Raw genomic sequence first — 22,529 nt, forward strand, 5'->3', positions numbered from 1 at the left:
AATAATTTTCACAATATTAAATAAAATATGAAAAAAATGCACTGTTGATCACACTAGTCTACTTTAATGTTTCACCAGGTAGTTTGTTTTGAAAAACTTTGATTTCGTACAAAATGTTATACTTGTAATGTTCCCGGTCAGAAATGGCCGGCCATTGAAAGTGAATGGGAGAGACTGAAAATAAGAGAAAAATTACGTTTTCAGGAGCATGTTCATTATGTTCATATGTGCAGATGTGCATGCAAACATCGAGCCCTTGGACATGTGCACGTGTGGATACATGCATACACACACACTACCCACACACACATATACACACACTACCCACACACACACACACTACCCACACACACACACACTACCCACAACCCCCTCCCAGTTACTTTTAACACACTGCTGGTGGTTGGCATATTTCCTAGCTGTGTAAATTTAACATTGGGGAATTTACTGTGCAGACATTGTTTTTGTGTGTCTATATAAAGGCATGCAGAGACGGTTCACTTACTGAGAACTCAGGAAATGGACAGATGCCACACAGAGAGCTACATCAAGGTTTGACTTTATTAATTAATAATATACATGTTATTAGTTTGTTTTCAATCAATGTCTATATATTTTTTAAAGTTCAGAATCAGAATTATAGAGTAAAATACTGCACACTAAAATTGTACTGTAGGTACAGCCTTTTATAAAATAAACACATGTATAAAAACACAACAGGATCAACACATTTTACAAACCAAATAAATGTAAACTTATTACAGCTGTAATGTATAATGTGAGGAACAGTCTACACTGTTAGACTTTTCTGTAATTTCTACAGTTATTTACTTTAAATCACCCAGTATTATACTGCTATTTCGCTTTACAGTAAATAACTGTGATTCCCATTGCATCATGGGAATTTTCTGTGACGTCTAACACCACATACAGAGACTTACTGTATTTTTTAAATTTGCTGTATACTACTGTATGACGTAACGGCCTCTCTGGCTGGCACCATTCCATCGTGCTTTTTATTTCCTAATTTTTGCCTTACACTGCGTGTCTACAACGCTATAATACCCAGAGGCTGTCTATATTGGACACGTTGAAGCGACCGGACCTTTAATACAAAATGCAAACCTGTTGGTTGAACCTGTTTGTCCCTTGTCAGAAATAGCGCGAGCGCTTGGACTCGGAGTACCGTACGTCAGAAATATAACGGCCGCGGCGCATCACTAACGTTAGCTGCTACACTGTCTGGGATTTGTCGTGTCGCGACAGAGCATCCAGTGTAATATCACTGGGGTCTGTCTTTTGTTGGATCGCGCCGTTCACGGAATTCCCTTCAGCGAGAGAGAGGGATCAGCAAGCAAGGTAAAAAAAACAAAAAAACATTCTGTGTGTGTTGACAGGATTGTGCTCAGTTTAACCTGTTATAACGTGTTCCTAACTTACTCGTCAACATGGCGGTAACGAACTTTACCACGGTAAACTGAGCTAACGTTTCATTTTACACACTTTGTTAGATTATTGAATTGTCGAGTTAAAATATGCCAACGAGCAACGCGTTTACATTATAAATGTGAATAAACTAATGTGAAATTCTGTTTTGGTTGTAGATAATGTTGGCCTACTGATGAGAACCTTTATAGTTTTAGCATTAGTATGCAAATGGAATTTCCTTTTTTTAATGGAATTTAATATGTACTTCCATTTTTATGTGTTTAAAGGCAACTGCAACAAAGCGCCAAGATTCCAGAGGTAACGTTAGGCCATTTGTGATATATATTTTTTGAGATAAGTTTGCTGAAATGATTAGCAATATGTGAAAATTGCATTGGAGCCACTGGTGCAGACTAGGTAGCTTACAATATCTTATAAAATCTCTATAAAATTGGCTAACTTTATATCAAATAAGTGACCTTTGCATCATGTCTAACTTTATATTTATTACACAGCAAATTAACCAATCAGAAGATGGACCATTGTCTTTGTTCAGTCTCACCAGATTAAATGTATCCAGGTAAGCACTGCAGTAAAACTCTCACTAATTCATTCATACCAAATCTAGCATTCTAAACAACTTAAGTTTATATTTTTGCATTATTTTGATATTTTATTATTAGGCAGAAGACTCTACCATTGCAGTCCCACCTGACTAGGAAGGTCCTAACATCAGCACGCAGGTGGGTTAACTACTGTAGGAAGGAGAACAATCATCACACAGTGATTTCTTGCATGTTTCTTACTGTGTATTTGTCTTAAACAGGAACCCCTTCACTGCAGACAAGCTGAAATGGGCTAAAATCATCGATTTCAGTCTTTCTCTCTATGGATTTCAGCATTTTTGGACAGAATTTAGGATTTGTAAGTATTAAAATTTAATCTGGCATAATTTAATTTAGTTCTTTTGTATGCTATTTATTGACAAAAGCTGTTTACAAATATATATTCTTAAGTTTTTGTGAAAATAATAATACAAATTAACAAAAAAGGAGGTTAAAAATAATGTGACACTAATATTCTCTCTCTCTCTCTCTCTCTCTCTCTCTCTCTCTCTCTCTCTCTCATATAGTGTTGGAACCGGGATCTCCTCTGAAGGACTGAGTACATTTGTGTTTGTGGGCACGCATGCAGACCAGGGAACACTCTGATGTTGTCAGTCAAGTTCTGAACAGGAACCAATCTTTGGAGAAGTTCATTTATTCGCAAAGGTGGACAAAAACATTGTGTTGGCTTTTTAAAGATTATTTTGATGATGATTTTTACTCCTATGCTGTAGAAAAGAGGAGTAGACAGTCAGACATTGATAATAATAAGAAATGTTTCTTGAGCATCAAAGAGACTCCTTTCAAAAACATTAAGACACTTAAATACTTCTTTTGGCCACCAGTGTACATATGTGTGTCATGTATTGTGAAAAGAACTGTGTTTTGTCCTGTGTTGGACATTTCCTTTTTGACTGCTTAAAAATGTATTTGTATACATGCAGTTTTATGAATGTAATGGTTGATATTATTATAATACTTGTATAAGCTAAACAACCAATGACTCTACATTCATTTAGTCAAATGCTAATGTTTTGTTTATGGTTTTATGTATGTTTTTAAAAATGTTTGCAGTGAAGGACAGCACATAATGTGTTAATTTAACACGTTTACACATCTTTGTGCTAACCTTTCTGACATATTTACTTTGTTAAAATCATTAACACAATGAATGAGTTAAAATTAAAACAAAAAACGTTGTCCCTAAACTCACCCATTAATGTGTAAAAATTTCACACATCATTTCCAGCATTGCCATGTTTATTTTGTGATATATATGAAATGTTTTAAATAAAAAATATATATTTCGTGATAACTTTGTCTAATTGGTTTGTATGTCAGTAGAATTATGTAGGATAAAAATAAAATTAATCATATATCAAAATTAGGAAATCTAATTTATATTTAGTACAAATAAAAATAATTACAGTAGTGTACTGATTAGCTTCGTTTTTACAGTAATGCACTGTATTACACAATTACAATGAAATACGGTTTGGTACTGTAACTCTTAATTACAGTAACTTACTGGCAACAGTGTTGCCAGTAAGTTACTGTAAAAAACCCTTGAAAAGTCTAACAGTGTAGTGTTCAATTTGAATTTACATAGACATGATTTTAATATAATTTACAGAGTTAGGTGTTCTTCAAAATGTTTAAAAATGTAACTTTTTTTATTTGCAAATGTCAATGATCAATATTCTTGAGCTAAACGTTGTTAAAACACAAATGACACCTATATACAATCACAGTAACCTAGACAATGAGCTACAACCCAATTCTCCTCGAAACGAGCTTTTATAATAATATAGGCTAAATGGATATCTATGATTAGGCGGCTGAGAGTCATTAAAGGTGGGGTATGTAATTCTCTTTTTTGGCCATTTTTTCCAAGATCACTTGAAATCCTATTCCTAACCCACTTACAGCCACTGAGTTAGAAGCACTGAAATGAAAATTAAGCAATTTAATCATCTGTGGAACGGACAGGACTCGAAAAACTCCAGCCAATCATTTCCAAGACCACCTAGAATCATTGGACAGTAAGTGCGTCAATCAAACGGTCGTTCCATACCCCCCTCCCCCTATCCATGTCCATGTTCTTCGAATGGGTGGAGTCAAATGAAAGAAGGTAGGACCATTTGAGTTGTGTATTTTCAAAATCTGCCGACCGTTTTGCAAATCACATACCCCACCTTTAACTTAAATGTTACAAACTGTAGTGCCACCCAATTCAGTTTACACATCAATGGTGACCCACTGGTCATACTACACTGCTTTTGCACATTTTATATTATGAAAAATATTCAATAACTTCACTGTAACACCAAATTTAGTTCACACATCACTGCTCTAATGTTGGTTATAGGCCTACAACACTTAGTTTGGGAAGTAATTGCACATAAAAAATAAGTAGGCCTATTCTTTACACAAATTATATTGGTATTGTACACAACTTTTGCATTATATGTGCTTACCGAATTTGATGGCATTACACTGTATAATAGTGTGAAGTTATTTAATATTTTTTCTAAAAAGGGTGAAGTTATTGATTTTATTTCATAATAAATAATTGTAGCGTATGTATGGACAAACTCACGATGACTTCTCATTTTTAAAATTCAGAACTGCCTTTTAACCATTAGCCTAACCTCTTAGGTGTAAATTACAGCATAGCACCAGGACTGAATTGATCTCTTTTGACTCGTTTGTTACCGAGTGATGTTGAACAGAAACATCTCAAAACTCAGGGAGATGGTTTCAAAGAGATTCTTATCGCACCTCTCTCTCTCCAAGCCAGAAACCCAGGTGGCAGAGGAAGACCACTACACACACACATACACACACACACACACACACACACACACACACACACACACACACACACACACACACACACACACACACACACACACACAACATAGAATAAGTGACTCAAAATCTGTATGATGTTTTAAAGTATGCATGATTAACCCTTTTAATCCTATGTTTTTCTAGTGTGTAGCTTTAAAGTGTATTTTAAAGAATGTTCCCCAATAGAACCATTGTACTGTAACCCAAACCTCCTGCTAGATCGATAAGAGTTTACGACCAAAAGGAATTTTTAGAGAGCTGCTAAGCTTACTCCATTTCTTTTGAGGATTTTATATAAACCATGTAATCTTATATATTCTATATAGATATACCCACTTGAGAAATATATATATATATGGTTTTGCCTTTGTGTTCATGTTTAGTTTCAGATCAATGTTGGTTGCATGGTTAGACAAATCATATGTGTTCCGTGTTTTAGTCTCCAAAGAGTCCAATCCTCGTTCCCCATTTGTTAACGTACATCACATTTTGGGTTAACTTTATTTTGTAGCTTGTTAGTTGAATATGTTTAATAATATAAAATGTGCAGAAGGGTTTTGGGATTTGCACTTTACAGATGGCCCCTTAATTGGACTTGCCTCTCATTCGTCTGGTTAGATACAAATTAATATCATAAAGCTCGTTTCGAGGAGAATTGGGTTGTAGCTCATTGTCTAGGTTACTGTGATTGTATATAGGTGTCATTTGTGTTTTAACAACGTTTAGCTCAAGAATGTTGATCTGGGAAGTTCGAATAGCCTATGTGAATATATTGCCAACTTCACTGAACTCCTTGAGTTAAGCACTGAGCGCATTTCTTTATATTTGTCACGGTTCCACACAAGGAAGAGAGCGAGATGGATCCAAAGTGCAGTAGAGTGAGGTTTATTAAAGGGTCATCCAAAGTCGTGGTCAAAAACAGGCAGGGTTCAATATCCAGTCAGGCAGTACAAAAACAATAAACATGCTCAGGTAGAGAACACAGGAAACAGACACGGTGTGACATTAACAACGATACACACCGAACATGGAACAAACAGGGCTTTAAATACATGAACAGACGAGATGACAACGAGAGACAGCTGGGTAAACAGATTACAAACACCTGGGTGCAATAACACAGACTGGAATTGTGGGAAAGGTAGTTCCTGTGAATGTCACCGTGGGGGAAGGAGGACATCTAGTGGATACCTGGGGAAACACAACCAGACACTGTGACAATATTTGAGTCCAAGTTCAAACACTATGAAACGCTTCATTAACGTACGGAGCTCTGAAACACTGCCAGCGGGACATTAAACAGGAAGTGCATGTCTGTCCGAGCTCAAAACAGGTTTTGTGTGGGAACACAAATAACTTTGCGAGGGAACACAAAGTTTCTCGGGGGAACGCAAAAGTTTTGCGAGGGAACGCAAAAGATTTGGAAAATCTTTAGGTTCTCCCAACCTAAACATTTTTCCACCACCACGTCCCTTTAGGGGCTCTGTAGACAATGAGACTTTTACAAGCTTTTCAAGATGGTAGTTGCATCAAGAAGAACGAAAATCTACTCTAAACCCAAGTTAGGTTCAGTTTTTTGTGTTTTCTCAGAAACCTGAAAAAATGACTTTTTTTGCAACTATTTTAGGAAGGCGACGATATGCAGATAAGAAAACACTTAACAATTTTATTGGGACTGTGGACTCACATTAACTCACATAACTAATGTGTAATAACTGTTGTCATATTGTTAAACATGTAAGATGATACATGCCAAATTGTCTCATATTTGAAACCTTCTGTTCTCACCAAACTCTTCCTGTTAGCTGGTGGCTTTCTGAAATGTACCACAGCAGTTTCATTAATGTCACGTGATTCACTACCCAGCTAAAAGAGTTTTGTTATAAGAATGTTCTCTAAATATTCAGTGTTGGTTTTGGGAATGTAAAAAATGTCCAGTTTTCTTGATGTTAGAGGAACGTGTTTTAAAAGGTATGATGTTCCTCAAACGTTCTTTCAACTTCATTTTGATTAACAATTGAACATTCTAGGAACGTTGATTTTTAACATTCCGAGAACATACAAATGTCTAGTTTCCTGAATGTTCACAGAATGTTATTTGAAGGTTAATGTGATGTTCCTGAAACATTCTTTCAATCAAGCACTGAAGGAAAGAGTAATAAGAACACAAACTACAACTTTATTCAGCCACAACCTTAGAGTAACTGGAGATAAAATACATTAAATCTCTGAAGATCTGATTAAACAACTCCACAAACAGCATTACCAGCTTCACTTATTAACCAGACTGACTTTATTTCTGTCACACGTCTACAGTTCTTAATGAGAACTAACAGAGGTTTAGATGTTGATGAATGATCGTTTCATTTGACGTTACCATTTGGTGATCAGAGTGTACTTTAGTTAGGATCTTGACCCTTGACTTTTGTCAAGATGCTATTTTTTAGTTATTGTAGGTGTTTTCAGAAAACATTTCTGCATTGATAAGATAAATCAGATTAAGATGACACCATTATGGTGATTAGTGTTTCCTTTAGTTGGGCAGTTTGATTCTTGGCTTATTGTGTGGACCTTCCGACCCACTATAGTAGCTTTCTAGTAATCCTGAAGACATTGATTATCTGGTTTAGGCATGTTTAATTAGAATGTTTGCATGTTGGGAGCCACCAAAGTATAAAACCAGTATGCATTGTGGCATGAAGCATGTCACCATTGTTGAGATTCAAATGCTGACTCTTGATGTCTGTGTGTATAAAAAAGAAAATTCCTACTTTGTATTTAAAATTCTAAATTTTTAACATTTGATCTGTTGCAAGAAAGTATTCGGTCAAGTCAAGTCACCTTCATTAATATAGCACTTTTAACAATATAGATTGTTTCAAAGCAGCTTTACAGTGATAAAAGGAAATGAAAGTAACAGAGATTATTTTGGCTTTACAGCAGCTCTAGGATAAAGTTATTGTCCAGCTAAAGTTAGTTTTGATTGATTCACTTCTGTCGCAACGATCATTAGTTATTAACCTAGGGGCCGCTAACACCCTTAATGTGTTCAGGCCGTTCATTTGCACAAGACAGTGCCTGGTGGGTCGAGAATGCAAACCATAAAATAGGTTCCAAGGTGCAAGCCTTGAAAAACTTTGAGAAAAAAAAAAGTTATCTCTGCACAAACTTCTAAAACACGAACCTGTGAGAACGCTGACAGCGTGCACATGCGCATCACGTGTTTAGTCTATAGCAGGGATGTAGTGGAGGCTAAACGCACGTAAACGCCGTTTACGCACCTCCCAAAATTTGGAAATAGCGTTTGCCCACCTCCAAAGTGCGTTTATCCACCTCTAAATTTCACGATATTTGAGCGGACTTTGCTTTTCCAGTGCGTGATCGCCGATCGGCACATGATTCGAGCATTTGGGCCGTTAACTACAGAGCAGAACGCGCAGCGCGCAAACACGGAGCAGAGAGCGCAGCGCGCCGAGTTGAGTAAAGTTGGCAGTAAATTCACAGATTCGAACTTCCCGGGTCAATAACTCGTGAGCTAAATGTTGTTACTACACAAATAACACCTCTTTTTAATCGTAGAATGTAGACAAGCAGCTACAACCTATTTTTTCTCAAAACGAGCTTTTCCTCGCAGTGGACAAAATACATTGATCTCTATGCGCAGGCGGCAGCGAGACAGATCCGAAGGGACCGTCTGCAAAGTGCAAAACCCGAAAACAGTCAATAACTTCACTGTCACACACTATAGTGTCATCAAAATAAGTTCACACATCACTGCTGTCCTGATGGTTATACTACAACACTTATTTTGTATAAATATATTTTTGCATAATTTTTATGATTATTATTTATGAAAAGTATTCAATAACTGCACTGTAATTCACTGTATTGTTGCCAAATTCAGTTCGCACATCACTGCTGTCCTGATGGTTATACAACACTTATTTTGGAAACAAATATATTTTTAATTTGATATACAATTGTAAATGTATCATGTTGATGATTTTTATTATGAAAAATATTCAATAACTTCACTGTAATTCACTGTATTGTTGCCAAATTCAGTTTACACATCACTGATGTCCTGATGGTTATACTACAACACTTATTTTGGGGAAAATATATTTTAAATTGTATATACAATTGTAAATGTATGATTTTTATGAACAATATTCAATAACTTCACTGTAATTCACAGTATTGTTGCCAAATTCAGTTCACACATCACTGCTGTTCTGATGGTTATACTACAACACTTATTTAAAAAAAAAAAAAAAAGTTTTTAATTGTATGTAAAATTGTAAATGTATCTTTTTGATGATTTTTATTATGAAAAATATTCAATAACTTCACTGTAATTCACTGTATTGTTGCCAAATTCAGTTCACACATCACTGATGTCCTGTAGTTATACTACAACACCTTGGTAGTACCATCAAATGATAGCCTATAGCGATGTCATCAGGATACACGTACACCGGTAGGCAGTGGCCCACCTTACCGGGTGACCACGTCGTGGTCCACCAGAATTTATAGTTTACCCACCTCTTTTTTTACCACTACACCACTGGTCTATAGGTATGCGTGTTTGAATATATATGTGCAGGCGTGTAGTCCTTCTTTACAAACCAACCCTCAACAAACTACTTGTCTGGCCTTAAAAATGTATAATACAGATTTATTTTTCGCTTCCACATAGCCACATGACCCGGAATTATCCCAACAACGTTTTATCTGTAGAGAGGTAAAGGGAAAGGAAAGAGGCCTTCACAGGGGAGAGACTAGTTGACACTTCAGGACTGTGTTGTCGTCGTGTCCAGTTGCAGATCACAGGAAGTTTAGACGGTAATGTTTTATGGAATCTTTCGTTTCAAGTCACCATTATGGTGGTCAGTGTTTGCTTTTATTATTGGCCCTTATTAATTTTTAATGTTAGTTTTTCTCTGACTGTTTCAACATTGTGTTTATAAAGCACATTTGTGCACACAATGGTGACAATAATCAAACTAGTGACAAACAGATCAACTATCAACATCACAAAACAAGCTTCTAAAGTCATAAAACAATAGCAAAATAAAAGCAAACAGGAAAAAACAATGAAAATTACAGGACAATTCAGCTGCATAATTTATTCATGCTGCAATGCATGATGTCAGCCATTGATGTGTTCTGATTGTTGGCTCCCATCATGCACTGCAACATGAAGCATTTGTGTGATTGTCACCATTGTTGTAGTCTCAGCCTCAGACGTCACGCCCACGGAACGTTGGCTAAACGTCTGATGCATATGGTACACTTAACTGGAAACACTTCAGGAATGTCGAAGTCGTCATCTGATTGGTTGAATTTGATCGGATTTCCGGGGGCACGAGTGTCGCGTTTATTTTCGGTCCGCCGGGAAACAAATGTCATGACGCCAAAACCCCTCGTGGAAGAAGAAAGCCGTTGTTTTTACAACTGAGACAATGAGCGCTTACCACGATCAACTAAACGCTGTATTTTCAAAAGTATGTGAAGTTTGCGGCTCCATTGATGCAGTAAACTTGCACAAGGTTCTTGAATGAATAATTTATTAGATGCACGCCGGTCTGTTATTGTAGGGACATCAACATTATATTGTCACGCCCCTAAATATGACGCGGTACAAAACAAACTGTGATTGGTTGTGTTACATGTCAGTCAAACGTCCTCTTGGCCGGTCCTTGGCCAAGAAATGCTGCGATAGAGTCCAGACCTTCTGCCATCAGTCTGAAGGTCTGGCTATGCGAGACTACCATTGTTGAGATTCATATGTAGATTATTGATCTCTGTGTGTGATTCTGTCTCTTCTGCAATTATTTGATCAAAAATACAGTAAAAACTGTAATATTACAATTTAAAATAGGCTATCTGTTTTCTATGCCATAGTAAACTGTAATTTATTCATGTGATCAAAGCTGAATTTTCGGCATCAGTACTTCAGTCATGATAATGATTCACTTTAATATACTGATTTCCTGCTCAGGAAACATTTCTTATTATTATCAATGTTGAAAACAGTTTCATATTTTTGTGGAAACAATGTTACATTTTATGCAGAATTATTTGATGAACAAAGTTGAAAGAACAGCATTTATATGAAGTAGATTTTTTTTTTAACAGTGTAACACCCTTGACTGTCACTTTTGATCAATTTAATGCATCGATCCTTGTTGAATAAAAATATTAATTTCATTAAAAAAAATCTTACTGACGTCAACATTTTCAACCGTTATGTACACTTTTGGTTTGTTTATTGCGAAATAACTCCTGATTGTTTCTCTGTCATCTAAGCAAGGCTTCGTCTCCCAAACGCACTGGGCCTGTGAGCTCAGCGAAGCACCAGCATCGAACGCTCTCTGTGATTGATTGGTTTCATCTTGTATCCAGATGACTAGGACAAAACGTTCTATCCTACACAATTATCCGCTAACATTCGCTTATTTTTGCACTTAGAAGCTTATTTAACGCACTGAATTGCGTGCTAAATCAATAAAAAAATACGGGTAAAAAAAACACACATTTGGATCAATATTTTTATCAATATTTTCAATATTTTTATGTGAGGATCGATCCTTTTCGATACCACGTCAGTATCGAAGTATCGATACTTCAGGATTGATTCGCCCACCCCTAGTGTGATTTTAAAACCTTCAGATTATTAAAGTACTGCAGGAAGTAGCTACTGTAATGGGGATTTAATAAAGCATTTGTATAATCAGTTTATAATGCTGGGTGAGATCAGTGTCAGGCCACTACAGAATTGTAATTTCATCATCTAAACATAACCATCATGACCTGGACTGTGTTTCCCAAAAGCATCTTAAGCCTAACTTGGCTCAAATTAGGCTTCAGATGCTTTTGGGAAACGCAGACCAGGTCATAGTTTCTCTAGCCACAACAACTGTGCTTTATAAACACAGAGTTGGAGTAGCCAGAGAAAAACTACTATTAAAAAGTAAAGGGTCAAGAGCCCAACTAAGGCAAACACTGATCACAATAATGGCGACCTGAAACGAAACATGAAATAAAACATACCCATACTTTATGAGTCGTTCCTGAAGGAGAGAAGTGAGAATCGTTCATGAGGGTCTGAGGAGATCTGAAGTTTACACAATGAGAAACTCAAACTTCTGTCTGGAGGACAAACAGCCTGTGTGTTTAGTGTGCAGAGATTCACAGAAACACATTAATCACACATTCGGGCCCATCGGTGAAGTTGTGCCATTGTATAAGGTAAGACGCATTTAAATATAGAGTTGCTCTGGCACTGTCGCCTCACGGCAAGAAGGTCGAGTTTCGGTGGAGCCAGTGTGTGTGTAGTTTGCATGTTCTAGGCCAGTGGTTCCCAAACCTGTCCTGAAGGCACTCCAACACTGCACATTTTCTTTGTCTCCCTAATCAAACACACCTGATTCAACTCATCAGCTCATTAACCCATGTGATAATGAGCTGATGAGTTGAATCAGGTGTGTTTGATTAGGGAGACAAAGAAAACGTGCAGTGTTGGAGGTCCTCCAGGACAGGTTTGGGAACCACACTGTTCTAGGCTACCTGTTCCTGCGTTGGGTAGATTAATTACAGAACACATTATAAAAATTTCTGGTATTTTATAGATTTTCTGTTGGAATTCTAGAGGGAGCTGAATACAGCACTGAAGTCCTTACACGAGAAACTTAAACACAATGAAAACATTAAAGAAGAGCTTGAGAAAACAGTTCAACATATCAAGGTGAGGATTGATATATAAAAATGATTGATTCTTTTGAGATATGTACAAGGATTAGAACAGCTGAAGTGTTTGTGACATAATTACATGTTCCTTTATTGACTGAAAAGTTACAGTTGTGGTTAACTAACCCAGATTTCCCCACTCACTCTTCATGCTGCTCCAGAATCAGTTGCGTCTTTGAGATGATTGAAGTGAATGTGATTTTGATTTCAGTCTCAAGCTGAGCGCACAGAGCGTCAGATTAAACAGCAGTTTGAGAAGCTTCATCAGTTCCTCAGAGATGAAGAAGAAGCTACAATCACTGCACTGAGGGAGGAAGAGGAGCAGAAGAAGCAGATGATGAAGGAGAAGCTGGAGGAGATGAACACACACATCTCAGATCTTTCATACACAATCAAAGACATGGAGGAGATGATGAAAGCCAATGACTTCTGCTTTCTGAAGGTCTGATTTCACATCAGTGATTGATTGATTGATTGATTGATTGATTGATTGATTGATTGTTTGATTGAGTTCTTGATGATAAATGGTGTGTTTGTTCTGCAGGAGTTTCCAGGCTCAATTGAAAGGTGAGTGATCTTCTGGTGTTTCTGGTCTCTCTGGATCTGATCCAAAGCCACTGCAGTTCTGACTCCTGAATGTTCTTCCAGAGTCCAGATCTCTCAGCTGGATCCACAGATGGCTTCTGGAGCTTTGATTCATGTGTCACGATACTTGGACGACCTGCCTTTCAGAGTCTGGAAGAAGATGCAGGACATCATCCAGAACAGTGAGTCTGGAAAAGATCTGTGCTGTTACACACTGGAAATCATGTATGAGGGAAGATTTTAGCATGATGTTTGAATGACCAGATTAGATGCTCTAAATGAGCTGTAAAAATGAGAAGAACATGATATTTATCAGTTACAGTGATATAGCAGATATATACAGTTTAGAATGATTGATTGTTTTTGTCAATACAAGCTCTGTTGACATTAAATTTAATACACAGCAAAACCCCCAGTTAAATCAACACAGAGTACCAATGTGATACCAAAATAATAATTAAAATAAAATAAATAAATAAAAAGAAACGGTGCTGAATTATATTTTAAACTCTATGCATCACTGTGTGGAAGAGACTGGGATAATTATTTTGATGAAAATCATCTATTATTAACCAATTACCACTTTTGGTCAGTGATGAGTTTAGTGAATTATTCTACCTTGTTATTAATAAAAACTAAATCACCAGGGGCCTGTACCATGATGCTAGTTGAACAAACTCAGGGTTACAGGATTAGTTTTGAGTTGACAAAACCAAACCAATCCAACCAGGCTTTGTTGGTACCATGATGCTGATCGTCAACTCTCTGTCAAGTCAGGCTTTGATCCTGAGTTTAGGAGTTTAGGTGGGACATCAGTAGCGAACAGCCAATCACATGCTGAGAAAAAGTGAAACTGTAATTCACTTCTCTCTTCTGCATAATTTTACGGGATTGAAAAATATTAAGAATTTAAACAAATTTACACAGCAATAAGATAATGGGTGTCTATGAAAGAGGGCAACTAAAATAAAAAAATTATTGCTATATCAGTGAAAGTAAAGGTTTGTGAAGTTAGTTTATACAGTTGTTAAAGGTATAGATAGAATTGAACATTTAAGCTCAATGTACTCATTTTATAGCTTTATCTATTGATTCTAAAGTGTATTTATATTTCCTTTATATATTTATTCATTTAAACTGTGTGTAATAATAATTGATAAACTAAATGTGTACACTGATTAAGGGTAATATTACATAAATAATATCTAAATCATAAAAAAAATATTATTCTAAATAAGCATTGCTAAAAGCCAGACGATTTTGTCTTTAAAAATCATTGGCTAGTGGCCTTTAATTCGGAGTAGAAACAGGGGGAATACATTTATTGCATCAGACATGTTTAACTTTGCTCACAGCTGATTGGTCCAAGTTTGGTTTGCAAACTCTTACCTTGAACATCACCTGCCCCGGACCAGGATAGCCGTGGAGCGTAAGTTACAATGGAGATGTACACTGCTAAAAGCCAAACCACTTTCATGGTGCCTAAAACCCAGGGTTGGCGCAAACTAAACTGAAACATACCTGGCTAGCCACCTAATCCGGCTTCATGGTATAGGCCCCTGGTGTTTTTGGCTATTGTGATGATGCCATAATCATCCTGGATATGTCTGATTCACTGTTCTCTTCTTCTGTATAATTTTTGAATTTATGGGTAGTTAATATTTATTAATCATATCTCTGTGAATCTACAGCATGAGATCCAGCAATGTTTCTATAATCAGTAATTCTGAGGGATACTGAAATCATATAGTGCATTAAAACATTTTTAACTCCTGCTGGACTCAAGACACAGACAGACAATCAGCATTTGAATCTCAACAATGGTGAAAATAAAAAGTTTCATGTCGCAATGCATGCTTGGTTCCAGGATAGTATAAAACTCATCGCATACACTGCAGCATGTATAAATTATGTTTTTTATTGCCACCTTTGTTGAGAATCATGTGCTGACTTTTAATATCTCTGTGTTTCTAAAAGACAGTGTAGCTCTGTTTGTTGTTGTTGTTGTTGTTGTTGTACATGATGTGTTAAAAAATGATCACTGTAATTGATTGCTGTAGTTTCAGAGTGGTGGAAATGTAAACCTTTTGATATAGGATTATAGCCTGGCAAGCCAGACCTACATCAAGATGTTAGGTCTGGCAACTCACCATAGACACGGCTCAATCCGAGGAGCGGGGTAAACGGCTGTCTTTCAAATTCCCTCTGCACGCAATAGGACAGCGCTTCAACCAACCAGAGCATTTTCCCAACAGCTGAGCTAATGTTAGTTGATAGATTCAACTTTTGCTATATCTGACAGGCAAAAAAAGCATTTCTAAACAAATGTGTCGTAAATGCTTCACCTTTGGCTTATAGTCAGAAGTTACGCTGTTTGCGTAGATCACGCAGCACAGTGACAACCGCGCCCACTACAGTCACATATTATGACGGTCACAGAATCTGGTGTAACACCGGAAAAACTACGAACACATCTTCCTTTTTTAAGAATGACTTAAGTGCCATTCTTTGCTCTTTTCTCAAAGAAAAACTTAACTCCAAGTCCTCCAGAGTCGCGGCCAAAGCTGATTCAAAAGACTTTTCGCCAGCAGCCATTCTTTGTTTTCAAGCCAGGGAACCGTCACATCTCTGTCGTCATTATGTTAAGCCCGCCCCGCCTACTCTATACACGTTGTGATTGGCCTGACCCAATTTAGGTTTTTGCAGCTCGAAAGTCAATGGAGAGTTGCTAGACTACCCTGGCTGCAAAATACATTTTGCTGCCGCTAGGGTGCGTCTAGATTTCTAGGCTAATAGGATTAAACTCCGAATGAGATTAGTGAATGAACTATGTCTATGATGTCTATGATGATTTTGTTGTAACTGCATAAATTAATTAAAAACTGCATTTAAATTTTGTGTGTGCGCGCGCGTGTGCGCATGTGTGTGTGCGTGTGTGTGTGCAAGTATGGCTTTTAAAAACACAAAAAATAAAAATAGTGTTAAAAAGTCAAGGGTCAGCATCCCAACTAAAACAAACACTGATCTCCATAATGGTAACTTTAAACCAAACATTTTAAATTAAACATCTCAATAACAATTTCTGTAGATATCTTTCTTTCAGTGATTCTGCTTGTTAACAGCAGGTGTTCATGACTAATGCTCAACAATCACTTACATATTCACCATTATCTAATTTTGACACTGCATCAATGTTACTTTTACTCTTTATAGTGTGGACACTAAAGGATTGTCCTGTGGGGTTGAAAGGGTTAATAGTGTAAATATAAAAGACACACCCACAAAATGTATTTTAACAGTAATAAACTGTAAGTTAAAAAAACAGTTATAGATAATAAATTACTGTAAAATTGTGTTATCTGGGTGTCACCATTGTGCTGAAGAGTAGAGACTGTGCTTCAGTCCAGGAGAAGATTTAGATATATTTATGATATGCTGCATATTGTTTTTAGTGGTTTCAAATAAAATAAATTCACAAAAATAATGCATTATCAATGTTATTTAATACATTTAAACAACAGTTGGTCAATTTAAGGCAGTAAATTTATGCAAATTAAATTAGTTAACTTTTTTTAATTTAGTGGATATGTATTATTTTTACAGTAACATACTGTAAATTAGATTACAGTAAAGAACTGTACAATTAAAAGTAAATTTTACTGTAAAAAAGCCTGGTAAGATCTAACAGTGTAGCCTAAAGGAATATACTGTGAATTAACAGCGCTCAAAGTCAACACTCAGAGCTACGTTATACCCTTATTCACTATTCCCTAAATTTGTTCACTAATATAGTCCACTTGACTGTGTGAATAAAAACAGGGGAGCAAATTCAGACACTGATGAACACCTGTTGTTAACAAGCAGAATCACTGAGCAAGGAAACAAGAAGAACAGAAAAAAGATTAAATCAACTGAAGATAAAATATATTAAAAGTATTTGATGTTATCTTTTTTTGTTGATTGTCAGCATTGTTGAGATTCATTTGCTGATTCTTGCTGATTCTGTGTGTGTCTAAATGATGCCATATGAGTTTAAAAATCTTTCATAACTGATTGTGCAGCACTGCTTGATCAATAGGACGAGGGTCATAATTCATAATAATCTGTGTTTGGTTCACTCTTGATCATTATATGAAGATCAGAATAAAAGCATCTGTTGATTGTGTCTCATCAGCTCCTGTGATTCTGGATCCAAACTCGGCTCATCCACGTCTCGTCCTGTCTGATGATCTGACCAGTGTGACATTCAGCTGGGACGAACAACCTGTTCCTGATAATCCAGAGAGATTTGACATCTTTGAGTGTGTTCTGGGTTCAGAGGGTTTTAACTCAGGAACACACAGCTGGGATGTGGAGGTTAAAGAGAGTGAATGCTGGAGTCTTGGAGTAACTACAGCATCAAACCAGAGGAAGGGACGTGATTTCTGTAACACTGATGTCTGGTGTGTGGAGTATGATCCATATGGACTGTCTAGATCTGGTTTTCGTGTTGAACAGGATCTTGAGCGTGTGAGAGTTGATCTGGACTATGACAGAGGAACGGTGTCATTCTCTGATCCTGTAACTAACACACATCTACACACATTCACAACCACCTTCACTGACACACTCTTTCCATTCTTCTGCAATTTTGATGAAATTAAATGTCTAAGGATTTTACCAGTTAAACTAACAACAGAAAATCACTGAAACATAATCTGATCCTGCCAATGAATTACTTGTGCCATCTTATATTTAGTATGTGAAAGTCTGAATTTCATAATGTAACTCAACATATTCAGAAACAGACAGTTAAAGCAGCAAAGGAAAAATTCATATAAAAAAGTCAAGGGTCAAGAGTCCAAATAAAGTAAACACCGATCACTGATTTGTATATATTTTTTTTCAATAAGACATCAACAACTAAACTTCTCAATAAGAAGTTTTGTATGAAAGAAATAAAGTCAAGCTGGATTGTAATGAGTGAAGATGCTGAGATCTTGAGAGATCTGTTAGTGTTTAATGTTCTGTTGCTGACAGTCATTTTAATTAATTCAGGAAATACAAGTAAGATATTCCTGTTAAAGTTTTTTGCACTTTATTTAAATTAGGATATTTACTTTCATTTTACTTGTTTTGTTATTTTATTTTATTTTTTATTGCAGTCGCTGCTGACAGTCATTTGTCAGTTTTTTTACGATCAGTATTGAGGAAGGAGATAAATACAAAAGCTTTCTATTTCAGATAATGTTGTTCTTTTTTAACTTTTCATTCATCAAAAAACCCTGAAATAAAAATGTAAATAACTGTTTTCAACATTGATAATAATGAGAAATGTTTCTTGAGCATCAAATCATCATATTAGAATGATTTCTGAAGGATCATGTGTGTTAAGATGTATTATGCTCTCATTTGTATTTGTATTTGTTTTCCCAGTTTTGTTATTTTTGTGAGACAGGCAATCACACTGCAAGGTATATATCATGTGACCTAATCAGTGACTGAATGAATGCACGTGCCTTTTTTTGTTTAAATAAAAATGTGCCAGTCAGAGCGACTGGATGCTGTGAAAGAGTACAACGTATTCTGTGTGTTATCTGGGTACTCTGTTAACAGGTTATGTGCCCAGCTAACATAATATAGTTTGGGAGAAGCCGGGTGAAAGTCGCAATGGATACTGAGTGTACCCGACATGATTAGAAGGGTGAAGGAAGCGGTAACAATGAGATCACGGCTTAATTTGAGCCGGAACACGCCGGAACATGTTCCGGCACATCCGACATTGGATCCAGAACCTTTTTTATTGGATCCGGCACCTAATGTGTCACTATGGAAAATTAACCGCCTAAAAAAAAAAAAAAAAAAAAAAAAAAATACTGTTTGTGTAGTGTTCAATGTTGTTTTCTGTCTTGTTAGTCTTTATTCCCATTTGAAGTTCCGCAATAATCTTGTGTTTGCATTTTCGATGCATTTTGAGGTGAATTTTCAGGGTAACACATGAGGGGGAGAGGGACGGGGGGAGAGGGATGTAGGAAGGGGAGGCACTTCAAGTGACACATACCTTGTACTTGTTGTGCTGGTTGAGATTGCCTCGTTTCACTCAGGGGAAAAATGTCAAAAAGACAACAAAGTTTGCTTAACTTTTTCAAATACGCTGGCCAGTCAGATCCCAAACAAGCAAAACAATGTGGAGACCACGGTGGACACAGCAGTACACAGCAAAAACTCCAGTGTTAAATGAACTCTCCTGGGAGTTTATATGGCTCCGGACTCAAGAGTGTTAAAGTGTTAAAATACGAGTGTTAAATTAACACTCAAGAGTGTTAAAGTTAATGAGATAATTAAGTGATTCATTGAGTGATGATTGAGCATTATTGAAGACACCTGATGTTAACAAGCAGAATCACTGAAGGAGAAAAAGCACAATTTTAAGTCACCATTATGGAGATCAGTGTTTGCTTTAGTTGGGCTTGTGACCCTTACATGTTTAACTTTAATTTTTATTTGGTTGTTGTATCTGAGTTATAATTACCAGATGAACAAAGACAAAAGTTGATCAGGTGGTGTTGGTTATGTTTTGACATAATCATCAATTGACCTGAATTGCTAAACTCATTTAGAGTCTAATCTCTGGCTTAAATGTATATAGTTAATTACAGCATCACTGTGATTCTACAGCACAAAATCCAAAATTTTCTAAATAATCCAATGGATGTTTTACAAGTTGTTCTGATGAAGATAAAAAATCTTTCTTTTAGGCACACACAGACATCAAGAATCAGTGTATGAATCTCAACAATGGTGATAAACAGAATATTCAATTAGGAAAAGGAAATTACTAAAACACTTCAGATCATAATTTATTCATACCGCAATGCATGATGGGAGCCATAAATTAGTTTTGATTGGTGGCACCCAGATTGAGATTCACCATTGTTGAGATTCACAGGCTGATTATTGATGTCAGTGTGTCTTAATAAATTAATTTTCAAAGTCTTTTGATCAGAACAACTTTTGTGGAATATTTTGGTTTATATTGATAATGCTGAAAATTGTTTGATATAGAATCACAGGGCTGCTGTACAAGGTAGTCATAACTCTTGAAATGAGATTTGTGATTCAGGTCAATTTATGATTATGTCAAAACATAACCTGATCACTTTTTCTCTTTGTTCATCTGGCAGTTATAACTCAGATACAACTGCCAAACAAAATCTAAAGTTAATGATTAAAGGGTCAAGAGCCCAACTAAAGCGGACACTGATCACCATAACGGTGTCATATTTTTTTTTGATTTTCTCCTTTGGTGATTCTGCTTGTTAACATCAGGTGTCTTCAATAATGGTCAATCATCACTCAATGAATCACTTAATTAGCTCATTAACTTTAACACTCTTGAGTGTTAATTTAACACTCATATTTTAACACTTTAACACTCTTGAGTCTGGAGCCATATAAACTCCCAGAAGAGTTCATTTAACACTGGAGTTTTTGCTGTGTAGTACGCCTACCATTAATGCTGCTAATGCACCTGATGTTAGTGGGGATGATGAAGACCCTGACGGGGAAGGAGATGAAGATGACGACGAGGCGGCTGATGGACACTTTGAATCTGCGAGAGATTGTGATGGCGACGAAGCAGGTACATTTGTCAGGGACACTAAAAATGGGCAAATCTGGACATACGCTCAGTTTACAGAGAAAAAAAAAGTTAGCCCTGGCTTACAATGGACAAAACTTGACTGTGCCATTTGTAAAAAAGTGGGATCACTGGGTCAGGAAAAAACTGCGTGGAATTGGCAAAAGAATGGATCTCGGGCTCAGTGACATCATCTGCGCCTGATTTAAGAAAAAAGCAAAGAGCCTTAAGAAAAAAGTTTTTTTAGCATGGCAGTACTAAAGCACATGTAATGGCATCAAATATTTGTGATAAAGCAAACGAAAATACATTGGTAAACGCAGTAATCAATATCCAAAGTGACCAGGTGCAAACGACCGCTTGCAAGGAGGCCAAGCGTCACAGGCCAGCTCACGGATTTGAACATGAAATAGACTGTCAGCAAATGAATGGTGTGGATATGGGGAGGATTCTTCACTCTAACGTGGCATGTTCTCATATACAACAGCATATTGCAACTGACATGAAAAGAAAACTGCTTGAGAGGATTGTCACTTGTGCTCCAAAAACCGGACTCATGTTGGATGAGGCCACAGGCTTAAATAAAAAGAGCGCGTTAATCGTGTATTTACGAATGCAGTTGCCAGAGATGGAATCGCCCGAGAACATATTCTTTGATTTTGTGGAGTTAGATGATTTTGGCGCAGAAGACATTGTCCGCAAATTGTTGGATGGATCACGCCAACTTAGACGAGGCCTTCCTCTCAAAAACACTCATCGGTCTCACATGTGACGCTGCGTCAGTGATGCTCGGATGCAAGAGTGGGGTGGCAACTCGACTTAAAACCCGCTTCCCAAACATCATGGTGTGGCACGGCTCTGCACATCGACTTGAGCTTGCAGTTGGTGATGTGATGAAAGAAATGGAGGTTATAAATCATTTCAAAATCTTCATGGATAAACTTGACGCACTGTACAGGACATCAAACAAAAACCGAGTGGAGCTCAAAGAGTGTACTGACGGTTTGAACATTCAATTGTGTAAAGTTGGTCGGGTGTTAGACAACAGATGGGTGGCATCTCAGAACAGTCGAAGCTGTGTGGAGAAGTTATCCTGAGGATTCTGCTCACGAGAGCTCAACTCGGGAAAGCTACAATGGCTTGGCAAAGCACCTTTGTTTACAATTTAGGACTCATGTATGACGCACTGCAAGAACTGTCAGAGCTTCTCTCGAGCTCCAAAAACAAGAATGCAATATCATAATGGCGCATAAAGCCATTTGCCGACAGATCAGGGTTAAACAACTAGGCTATAAAAGGTTCACAATGTAAATTAAAGAAATTGACAAGACTTCTCACTCTTGGCTAGTTCCTATCCCAGCCAGGGATACAGGAATATTCGGTGAAGTTATCCCATCATATAAGATGGATTTACAGATGAGGATAAACACTTAAGCTTGTGTTATTAATATATGAATATCATATATTAAATAATTTAATAGAATTTAATTTAATTTAATTTAATTTAATTTAATTTAATTTAATTTAACAGCACAGAAGTCCTTACAAGAGAAACTTAAATACAAACAAAACATTAAAGGAGAGTTTGAGAAAACAGTTCAACAGGGTGAGGATTGATTCATTCGACAGACATTAGAACAACTGAAATGATTTGTCTGACACAAAAAATGTTGGGTATAAATTTTAAA

General features: G+C 36.7%; 1 protein-coding gene and 2 long non-coding RNA genes across 3 annotated transcripts; all 3 read left to right on the forward strand.

The window, feature by feature from the left end:
* The first annotated feature begins 463 nt into the window (after window positions 1–463).
* Window positions 464–19,194, forward strand: LOC309477829 (E3 ubiquitin-protein ligase TRIM69-like). The gene is made up of 6 exons (XM_082141275.1): window positions 464–552; window positions 12,541–12,636; window positions 12,850–13,080; window positions 13,183–13,205; window positions 13,287–13,405; window positions 17,398–19,194. The coding sequence occupies exons 1-6, from the start codon at window positions 520–522 to the stop codon at window positions 17,910–17,912; spliced, it is 1,017 nt and encodes a 338-aa protein (XP_081997401.1). The 5' UTR covers window positions 464–519; the 3' UTR covers window positions 17,913–19,194.
* Window positions 994–2,139, forward strand: LOC309478306. Its single transcript, XR_014198929.1, has 3 exons — window positions 994–1,359; window positions 1,716–2,008; window positions 2,112–2,139. It is a non-coding gene; the product is annotated as an uncharacterized lncRNA (long non-coding RNA).
* Window positions 2,255–3,281, forward strand: LOC309478277. The gene is made up of 3 exons (XR_014198920.1): window positions 2,255–2,352; window positions 2,561–2,647; window positions 2,683–3,281. It is a non-coding gene; the product is annotated as an uncharacterized lncRNA (long non-coding RNA).
* Window positions 19,195–22,529: the final 3,335 nt, after the last annotated feature.

Source organism: Leuciscus leuciscus (genome assembly GCF_965113295.1).
Source record: "Leuciscus leuciscus genome assembly, chromosome: 1".
Classification (NCBI taxonomy): domain Eukaryota; kingdom Metazoa; phylum Chordata; class Actinopteri; order Cypriniformes; family Leuciscidae; genus Leuciscus; species Leuciscus leuciscus.